Below are 11,517 nucleotides of genomic sequence, written 5' to 3' on the forward strand. Positions count from 1 at the left end.
CTTTTTCTCCATCCTCCTGCATGCAGTTTATACCCATCAGGTATCAATAAACAGTACAAATAGTGATTTAACAGTATGGCATTCATTTATGCAATATAGAGCTATATTCTACTTAATTTTTACTTTTTGCATTAGTTACTTAAGTTCTATGTTTTACTTTCTAGGGCTTACAAAAGAAACAAGCTTATGAGAATGAAAACCAAAATAAGATTATTTTATAGTATTTTTAAACTTATTCTTTACAAACGTCATGGGTTACATACAGCTAAGAACAATTACTGTTTACATTGTACCACGATGAACTGTAGCATCTTAAGAACACTGATAAAAAAATACCTCCTTTTCGGCCAATTCGACTATCCATGAACTTCTCTATAGTTTCAAATTCATCTTCTTCAGGCTGTAGGACATCTTCTCCACAAACTTCCAACAAGTCATCAGAATCTGTCTTGGTTTCTTCAGCTTCTTTGTAACTAACGTTGACTGTTGCCTGGCGACGAGACACTTTCTTGTCATAGTCATCATCATCCGATGAATCAAGATACCTCTTTTTCTGTCCTGCAATCTTTTTGCAGCTTTTTGGCTCTATTCTTGGAGACAATAAGATACAACACAACAGTAGAGTTTCTGCCTGTATTTGTTTCTAAATATATATATTTCATGACTGCTTAGTGTCTTGGTTTTCATTTCATTCATTAATCTTGCATTTGTCTGTACAGTACTTGATTATGAATTAGAAATAGTACCAGATTATCTAACATGCAAGACTTCTTACCTGCTTGGAGGTTTCTGGCTTTTGACCTTGTTTTTTGGCTCATAGTCAGATTCTCTGTCTTCACAACTGCTTTTCTCTCTATCTTCCTCTGATTCAGAATCAGAACCAGTTCCTGACACTGACCCTGAGCCAGACATTTGCCAGTCTTCACTGTACATACAGAGAAACAAAACAGTAAGTCACATTAGGGTTTCGGGTTTTCCTTGCTTGTTTTGGTTTTAAATCAAGCATTCACCACAAGTTTGCTGCATTAATTTCAACATTCTTCATGGAAATAAAAATGTTATAATAGCAATTTCAGCTGGAAGGGCAGAAACTTATCATGAATGGATAACAGGTAAGAATACCCAATGGATTCAAAGGGAGTTAAATTAAGTTTTCTGTTATCAAGAGGTAGATGTAAAAAAAAAAAAAAAACCAAAAAAATTTGGATTTATATATAAATTACAGCTTTAATAATTCAGTTACCTTGACACCAATAAACCTGAAGTCCTTAACAAGACTTTAGCTGGAAAGATACATATTTACTGTAACTTACCAATGCTCAAGTCATAAAACCCCATAACATCGTATTTTGCCAAATTCAAAATTCTCTAATAGTTATGTTTACAAGTTCAGGAGTGTTGCATCCCAACTGGAAGGAAGTGCGGCAGGAGGGCCAGGAGACCTCCTTGGATGGATAAGGAACTGCTGAGGAAACTCTGAGGGGAAAAAACAGGCTTATAAAAGGTGGAAGCAAGGACAGGTGGCCTAGGAAGAATACAGGAATGTTGTCCGGGAAGCTAGGGACCAGGTTAGGAAAGCCAAGGCCCAGCTAGAATTAAACTAGGCTACGGATGTTAAGGATAACAGGAAGGGATTCCATAGGTACATAGCGAATAAAAGACAGACTAGGGACAAAGTAGGCCCCCTCCGGAAGCTATCAGGAGAACTGGCTACCCTGGATTTGGAGAAGGTTGAGGTTTTAATGACTTCTTTGCTTCGGTCTTCACTGGCAAATAATCTGAGCACACCACCCAAGTCTTGGAAGGCAGACGCAGGGATTGTGAGAATGAAGAACTTAGGCCCACTGTACATGAGGATCAGGTTTGAGAACACCTTAAGAACCTGAACATGCACAAGTCCATGGGACCTGATGAAATCCATCCGCGGGTCCTGAAGGAGCTGGTGAATGAAGGTCCTAAGCCACTGGCCATCATATTTGAAAAATCATGGCAGACAGGTGAAGTTCCCGATGATTGGAAAAAGGGAAATATAACCCCTGTTTTCAAGGAGGGGAAAATGGATCACCCGGGGAACTACAGACCAGCCAGTCTCACCTCCATGCCTGGAAAAATCTGGGAGCAGATTCTCCTGGAAGGCATGCAAAGGTACATGAAAAACAACAAGGTGCTTGGTGACAGCCAGCATGGCTTCACTAAGGGGAAATCCTGCCTGACCAATTTGGTGGCCTTCTATGACGGGGCTACAGAACTGATGGGACAGGGGTGGAGCAGTTGACGTCATCTACCTGGACTTGTGCAAAGCATTCGACACTGTCCCACATGACATTCTTGTCTCTAAATTGGACAGACATCAATTTGATAGGTGGACCACTCAGTGGATAAAGAACTGGCTGGATGGTCGCACTCAAAGAGTTGTGGTCAATGGCTCAATGTCCGGCTGGAGATCAGGAATGAGTGGTGTCCCTCAGGGAGCAGTGTTGGGACCAGTCTTGTTTAACATCTTTGTTGGTGACATGGACAGTGGGATTGAGTGCACCCTCAGCCAGTTTGCGGATGACACAAAGCTGTGTGGTTTGGTTGATACACTGGAGGGAAGGAATGCCATCTAGAGGGACCTTGACACACTTGTGAGGTGGGCTGATGCCAACCTCATGAAGTTTAACCATGCCAAATGCAAGGTCGTACACCTGGGTTGGAGCAATCCCAGGCACAGCTACAGGTTGGGCAGAGAAGAGATTCAGAGCAGCCCTGTGAACAAGGACTTGGGGTGTTGGTCGATGAGAAAATGAACATGAGCTGGCAGCATGCTCTTGCAGCCCAGAAAGCAAACCGTATCCTGGGCTGCATCAAAAGGAGCGTGACCAGCAGGTCAAAGGAGGTGATCCTGCCCCTCTACTCTGCTCTTGTGAGACCTCACTTGGAGTACTGTGTACAGTTCTGGTGTCCTCAACATAAGAAGGACATGGAATTGTTGGAACAAGTCCAGAGGAGGGTCACGAAGATGATCCGGGGACTGGAGCACCTCCCATATGAAGACAGGCTGAGAAAGTTGGGGCTGTTCAGTCTGGAGAAGAGAAGGCTGCGTGGAAACCTCACAGCAGCCTTCCAGTATCTGAAGGGGGCCTACAGGGATGCTGGTGAGGCACTATTCATTAGGGACTGTAGTGATAGGACACAGTGTAATGGGTTCAAATTTAAACAGGGGAAGTTTAGATTAGATATAAGGAAGTTCTTTACCGGGACATTCGTGAGGCACTGGAATGGGTTGCCCAAGGAAGCTGTGAATGCTCCATCCCTGACGGCATTCAAGGCCATGTTGGACAGAGCCTTGGGCAATATGGTTTAATGTGAGGTGTCCCTGCCCATGGCAGGGGGGTTGGAACCAGATGACCTTAAGGTACTTTCTAACCCTAACTATTCTATGATTCTATGTTCCCTGTGCCTCATGTGAATAATTAGGGACTTCAGCATAGGAACCAAAAATAAAACAGAGTCAGATTTGAGAAGGATTTGAACTGTAGCAATTTGAGAGGCCCTGGCTCCCCAAAGCCCCCACTGAGCTTCCAGATCAGTTCTTTACACCCATGAAAGATACTATGAGTAAACCACTCGTGACTCCTGCTTAGTTGAGATCTACTTTACAACAGGAAAGATGCACTCACTGATCAACAGTCACTTAGCTCAGACTGTACAGATATTTAATCTTAGTAGCTTGGGGGGGGGGGGGGGAAGGGGGAGAAAGGTCTGGCATGCATTCTTGAAAGGTCACTAAATCTATTACTATCTATTTTCTACTACCATCTATCATCAGGTTTAGGGGTCTTTGACCAAAATGCTCAAACAGTGGCCTTCAAAGGTGGAATATTACCCTAAGACATTTTCATTAAATTTCAGATTAGGAAGCCTAAGAATCAGTGCCATGATACTTCTTTCACTTAAATATGCACTGGTCCTAGAAGTTATGTTTTCGTTGTGATCAATACATCTGTGTGTCTTGGAAATACTATAAAATCATAATTCTCCTTAAAAGATTATTTTTCTGCAAGTAGTAAATTAAAAACCACCCAAACAACAACACCCCCCACCCCCAAATAAAAGCAAACTCCACCCCAAACCAACCAACTCCCCACTCTATGCAAATCCACAACCTGCATTTATTTGGAGATATAGACAACATATAAAACACCATACTGTAAGGCTTGGATCCTGTACTGTTATATATAGATAAATCTGATCTGTATGTCAGGTAACAACTGCAAACATATTTGTTCAAAATAGGTATAAATCAAAATTGAATCACTGGATATATGAGGTTATTTGGTTACTAGTTTCGAAACTTGAATATCTTTCCTGTAACAGAGTATGTTATTAGGTGTAATCACATTCTTAAGTAACAGAAAACTCTGAATAACAATTCATCACCAGAGAAGTACTATTTTGCATAGCAAAGCCTCCCTCCCCCCCCCCCCCCTTTCTTGAAGATATTATAGTGGTGACCCTGAATATTGAGATGATTCAATTAACTGAAGAAGAGAAAAGAATGATTGAATTCCTACATACCATTCATAAAAGAAAACCAAACAAACCCAAACCCCAAACCAAAAACAAATAACCCCCCCCACACACACAGAGGTGACTGCAAATGAGAAGCTGTGACCTTTTTCACAAACTTTTTAACCTACAGCTTAAAACCAGCTCAAGTTCAACTTTATTACAATTTATTTAAATTTTTGATTTATTGAATAGCCAAAACAGTTTATTACTGTAATAATTCGATGGGGGGGTGGTGCCTCTAAAGTGTTTAAAAATTTGTCATGAACTGTGGGATTCCAACTTAATTTTTATCTGAGACAACCTACTTAATAAGCTCCCTATTTCTTCATCAAGGACCTTCAGCTCAAAAATATGCCACAAATAAGACTATTTAAAAATAAAAAGTGTTGATGAATATTTTTCAATAACACTGTAGGTAATACAGTTTCTTTTGCTCAGAAATTAATAGTGATATATAATCTTTTGAGAGTATTTATTTTTAAATATTACAAGATGTTAACCAAAAACTGAGAAGCACACGATTATGTATTTCAAGTGCAGAGATTTGAAGCCTGGGTAATTATAAGGATTATGTTGCCATAACAAAAAAATTATATTATTCATGAAAAACATCTTACTCTCTATGGTTTTTCTTCTTGGTTTCACTGGAAGAGTCATCTGCAGAATCTTCGCTGCTTGATGAAACCTGCAGAATGAAGAAGAACAATGAAGCATTTTTACTATTAAAAAAATAATTCAGCTCCCGCTTTCAAACTGAAATCCTATTCTTCATGTCTTATCCTCTTCATCCCCCTCAGTGTACCCATTGATATTGAATAAGATCAGGATTGCTATTGAGTTTGTATTTCTCCATCTAAGAATATACCATATGAGAACTCTAGAAAACACTACAAAAAAGCCCTGTCTTAAAATATAATAATTGTGCCTACATATAGTCATAGTTTATACTGCTGCAAGTCAATAAATCAAGATGAAGTTCCTATCAAAAGCCTAATAAAATCTCCTGCTCTCTCACTTTTCATATCCTCTCATATTTAAACACCACTAAGAAAATTCTGAGAATAGCATATATGTTTCTTCTCTCTCTTTCAGGAAAAGAGTAGTTAGCAACAGCTATTAATATTTTAACTTTATATGATTAAGTTCTTTGCCCTTTAAAGATATTTCTACTGCACAAAGTCAACTTTTGCTTAGCCCATGATTTAGGTTTTAAAAATCTCTAAAATGGAAGTATGGTTCTTAAAATGCGAGCATTCTTTTATAACACTGTTATAAAAATCTATCTTTCAACTCCATATAGTGCTTTTGAAAACTGCAGCAACTACCTTTATATAGTGACAATAGTGGAAAAGTCTTTTAGTATTTTTACTGTCTTTATGCATCTCAGAAGGCAGAAATGCAATGAAAGTTAAAGCTACATGACTTGAAAATTTTGTCCATACATCACAGAATACCTAGCTAAAAATATGAATCTATACTGCTATCATTTTGGCACAAATCACCTGAAAACATGCAACTAAATATTCTCTCCCCCCCACCGCCCCCCATGTTTCCTCATAAACTTGTCAGTTACATAAACATTACTTTTATAAACTAAACCTAGACTTTTAAAACATGCATACACTTAAGAGAACAGAACTTGGCTCTACATAATTTTATTTTAACACATGGGGTACTGAGACATGCATGTTTACTTTTTATTTACTAACTTATATGTTATTCACCTCTTCTGAACCACTGTCTGATGAGGCTGCCTTCTGATGTTGCTTCTTGAGCCCTGCTGATCTCTGCACAGCAAGTATACTTGGACTGGACTTCCAAATCTGAATTGCAATTCAGACATAAGAGTCATTTAAACCTACTGAAACTTTAGAGTTTACCACATTCTTACTTTGCTTAAGATGAGCAGCATTCCTATTAAGATGAATCTCATTTTTATTAATATTAAAAAACTCACTATAAAATACTGCATGCATTAATAATTATGATAGTATTTTAAAGTAGTGATGCTTCTGAAGAAAGGATTGTTATTATAAGAATTGCTGGCACAATTTTTACAGTAAGTATAACAATCACTGTGCAGGCTTCTATATTATTAACATAACTTTTTAAAGGAAATTTTTTAAAATAATCTAGATAATTTCTTTCAGGCCACTTATCTGATATATTTTTGCTTCATATGGGAATACCGAAGTACATAGAATCTCTCAAGTTGGAAGGGACAGAAAAGGATCAAGTTTATCTCCCTGCTCCTTGCAGCACTACCTAAGCCATTATGACTAAGAGTGTCATCCAGGTACTTATTGAACTCTGACAGGCTTGGTGCCATAACCACTTCCCTGAGGAGCCTGTTCTAGTGACCGAGCACTCTCTCAGTGAAGAACCTTGTCCTAATGCCCAATCTGAACTTCTCCTGACACAACTTCATTCAATTTTCTCATGCACTATCACTGGTCACCAGAAAGAGATCAGCACTTCCCCTTCCACTGTCCCTCTTGAGAAAGTTGTAGACTGCGATGAGGTCACCCTTCAGCCTTCTCTTCTCCAAGCTGAACAAACCAAGTGACCTCAGCCACTCCTTGTAAATCTTGCCCTCAAGACCTTTCACCATCTTGGTTGCCCTCTTCTGGACACATTCTAATAGTTTGATGTCCCTTCTTATACTGAGATGCCCAAAACTTCACACAGTACTTGAGGTGGGAACACACCAGTACGATGTAGAGTGGAACATTCACCTCCCTCAACTGTGCTTGATGCACCCCAGGACATGGCTGGCCCTTCTGGCTGCCAGGGCACACTGTTGACTCATGTTCAACTTGCCAGAAACCCAAAGCCCTAGATCTCTTTCCAGGAGGCTTCTCTCCGGCCTCTAGTCCCCCAACTTGTACATATAGCCAGTATTCACTCATCCCAGGTACAGAATCTGGCACTTATTCTTGCTAAATTTCATACAGCTGGTGAATGCCCAGCTCTCTATCCAAATCTCTCTGTAAGGCCTCTCTGCCCTTGAGGAATTCCACAGCTCTTCCTAGTTTAGTGTCATCAGCAAACTTAATGTACATATGATTCCTGTGTCCAGATCATTTATAAAAGCATTGAAGAGCACTGGCCTTAAAACTGAGCCCTGGGATAACCCTAGTGGTAAATGGCTGCCACGGTATCCCTCATTAGGTTTCTCTCCTCCCATTTCTCCAGCCTATCAAGGACCTGCTGAATGGCAGCACAGCCTTCAGGTGTATCAGCCACACCCCCCAGCTTTGTATCATCAGCAAACTTGATCAGGGTGTTCTCCAGCCCTTCATCCTTGTTATCATTGACATACAAGTTGAATAAGACTAAACCCAGTATTGACCCCTGGGGAACATTACTGACTACAGGTCTCCAACTGGATGCTACTCTGCTGATCACATCTCTCTGAACTCTGCCATTCCGCCAGTTTTTGATCCACATCTCTATCCGTTCATCTAACCCATATTTCCTAAGCTTACCTATGAGGAGGTTATGGGAGACAGTGCCAAAAGCCTTGTTGAAGTCAAGATAGCTAACAACCACTGCTCTCACCTCATTTACCCATCTCGCCATGTCATCATGGAAGGCTATTAGTTTGGTCAAGCATGATTTCCCTTGGTGAACCCATGCTGACTACTCCTGATGATCTTCTTTTCTTCTACATGCATGGTGATGACCTCCAGAATGACCTGTCCCATCACCTTTCCAGGGATGGAGGTGAGGCTGAGTAGCAGTAGTTTCCCAGGTCCTCCTTCTTGCTGTTTTTGAAAATGGGAGTAACATTTGCCTTCCTCCAGTCATCAGTCACCTTTCCCATTCTCCATGATTTTTCAAAGATGATGGGGAGCTGCAGAGCAACATCTCCCAGCTCCCTCAGTACCCATGGGTGCAACCCATCAGGGCCCATGGAACTATTAAGTCTGGTATTAAGCCTGTCTAGGCTATCCCTAACCCAAACCTCTACAACCAGGGTGAAGTCTTCCTTTCTCCAGCCTTCATCTCTAAACTCCCAGGTCTGGGAATCCTGAGAGCCATTCTTAGTGGTAAAGACTGAGGCAAAGAAGGCAAAGGGTGGGTGTCAGGATGATGGAGGTAGGTTTTTTTTCAGTGATGTCCAGTAACAGGACAAGGGGCAATGGGTGTAAACTGGAGCATAGGAGGTTCCATGTGAACATCAGGAAGAACTTCTTTACTGTAAGAGTGACAGAGCACTGGAACAGGTTGCCCAGGGGGGTTGTGGAGTCTCCTACGTTGGAGATATTCAAGGCCCACCTGGACAAGTTCCTGTGTGATGTACTATAGGCTACCCTGCTCTTGCAGGGGGGTTGGACTAGATGATCTTTTGAGGTCCCTTCCAACCCTTGGGATTCTGTGATTCAGTATTTCTGCCTTCTCTGTGTCTTCTGTTACCAGGACACCCATCTGATTCAACAGCAGCCCCATATTTTCCCTTATCTTCCTTTTGCTGCTGATATACTTAGAATCATAGAATGGTTAGGGTTGGAAAGGACCTTAAGATCATCTAGTTCCAAACCCCTGCCATTGGCAGGGACACCTCACACTAAACCATGTCACCTATGGCTCTGTCCAACCTGGCATTGAACACTGCCAGGGATGGAGCATCCACAACCTCCCTGGGCAACCCATTCCAGTACCTCACCACCCTAACAGTAAAGAATTTCTTACTTATATCCAATCTAAACCTCTGCTGTTTAAATTTCTAAATCACTACAGTCTCTAATAAAGAGTCCATCCCCATCACCCCTGTAGGCCCCCTTCAGATACTGGAAGGCTGCTATGAGGTCTCCATGCAGCCTTCTCTTCTCCAAGCTGAACAGCCCCAACTTTCTCAGCCTGTCTTTATTCGGGAGGTGCTCCAGTCCCCTGATCATCCTCGTGGTTCTCCTCTGGATTTGTTCCAACAGTTCCATGTCCTTTTTACGTTGAGGACACCAGAACTGCACACAGTACTCCAAGTGAGTGCAGAGGGGCAGGATCACCGTGTGTGACCTGCTGGTCACGCTCCTTTTGATGCAGCCCAGGATACGGTTGGCTTTCTGGGCTGCGAGCGCACACTGCTAGCTCATGCTAAGTTTCTCATCGACCAACACCCCCAAGTCCTTGTCCACAGGTCTGCTCTGAATCTCTTCTCTGCCCAACCTGTAGCTGTGTCTCCTCTCCTCTCCTTGTAGAAGCTCTTCTGCTCTTCTTGTTGTCCTTGATGTCCTTCGCCAGGCTGAAATCTAAGTGGGCTTTGGCCTTCCTTGTCTCATCCCTGCATACCCTGACTGCTGTTCCTAATGTCCTACTTGGCCTGTCACAACACTATGTGTGACTTTGTCTTCAAAAATATGCAATAAGCTAATAGGTGCTTCTGTGTGATACAATTTAGGCAATTATCTAACTGTAGGTATTTACAGAGATGAGAATTTAAGAGCCCAATGTTTGTTATGAAACCTAAGCATGTGCATTCACTAATCTGATCAAGTTAAAATTCTAAGTAAATATAGCAGTTTTGTTTCTTTAAATTAAATCTGCTCTTGTAATTACTCTGCACAGAATGTGGTTTTCCTTACAAAGTGTTAATTTATATGCTGTGTTTTACCTCAGATCCATCAGCTTTTGGTGGTGGTTTAGCTTGAACTTGTTTCTTCTCTCTAGATGTGTCAGACTTTGATTCTGATTGACTGCCTGACTCTGAACCAGACTCAGAGTCACTGCTACCTGACTGACTGCTACTTCCATCACTACTGCTTCCAGAGCTTGAACCAGATCCCGAAGCTGATGCTGACCCAGAATCATCATCTGAGTGGCTGCAATTAGAAGTTAACATGAGTATCACAATATCTAATTAAATAGGATTTTTTTAAAAAACACATTTAAAATACTTTAGCTTCACCTATAAATCAACTGTTAGGTTAGCCCAGACACATGGGTAGCATACAAATGAATGCACTGGATTAAACAAATCAGGAATGAAAATTCAGTGCTTAATCAGATACTTTTCATTAAACCTTAAAAGGAGAGAGAGGAGAAAGAAGGGAAAACATTAATAATTAATGCAAATAAGTTAAACAAGGGTATTTCTCACCCACCCAAACTGTTACTTACCTCCATCAAACCCCATGTATTTTTGTGTATACACACAAAATTGTTTTAAGTACAGTTGGTTTTGGATAATTTTTTTCTTGAGCATGCATTTCTTCAAAGCAAATATAAACTTTTCTTTCCCTAGGTTTACTTTTTTTCATACAAACGGGGAAAAAGGATCTTTATGGAAGTACTTGCAAACTACGTTTCATGCAGTGATTTGGACCAACTATATACAAAATACCACCAAACACTAGATTAAATAAAGTGTTTACAAAAGTAACTGAAAAAACAGAAGTATGATGTCACATATAATATAAATTCATACAGACCATTTTATACTCTTAAAATAAAGGAATAAAATTCCCCACACAGACAAAATCTGAATTTGTCACTGATTATATGACATGTGCCAAGTCATAATCAGTGACCTTAGCATATTCTCGAGCCAGTGGATTATTCCACCTATATATTCATTTCACACTAGATTTAACATATCTAAATAGAATAATATATGAGGTTAAACATGTATTTCATGACTATTCAAAAATATCAAAACACTTGGTTTTCTAAAACATATTTACAAAGGCACTGAGTGAAAACTTGTCGTGGTTTAAGCCCAGTCGGCAACCCAGAACCAAGCAGCCGCTCCTCACTCCCCCTCCCCTTCCTCCCCCCGCTCCTGGAGGGATGGGGAGTAGAATCGAAAGGATGTAAATCCCATGGGTTGAGATAAGAACAGTCAAGTAACTACGGTACAACACAAAACCACTACTGCTGCCACCAATAATAATAATGATATGGGATATAACAAGGGGAGAGAATACAACCGCTCACCACTTGCCGACCAATACCCAGCCGTAT

General features: G+C 40.8%; 1 protein-coding gene across 1 annotated transcript in view; it reads right to left on the bottom strand.

Annotated features, from left to right (window-relative positions):
* Nucleotides 1-5,233, bottom strand: part of LOC117438536 (chromodomain-helicase-DNA-binding protein 1-like) — a 28,316-nt gene extending 23,083 nt beyond the window's left edge. Inside the window, 3 exon segments of the mRNA XM_034074014.1 lie at nucleotides 337-590; nucleotides 776-925; nucleotides 5,172-5,233. Of these exon segments, the coding sequence (XP_033929905.1) occupies nucleotides 337-590; nucleotides 776-912 (391 nt within the window). The 5' untranslated portion in view covers nucleotides 913-925; nucleotides 5,172-5,233.
* Between the last annotated feature and the right edge of the window lie 6,284 nt (nucleotides 5,234-11,517).

Source organism: Melopsittacus undulatus, unplaced genomic scaffold (genome assembly GCF_012275295.1).
Source record: "Melopsittacus undulatus isolate bMelUnd1 unplaced genomic scaffold, bMelUnd1.mat.Z mat_scaffold_452_arrow_ctg1, whole genome shotgun sequence".
In the NCBI taxonomy this organism is placed as follows: Eukaryota; Metazoa; Chordata; class Aves; order Psittaciformes; family Psittaculidae; genus Melopsittacus; species Melopsittacus undulatus.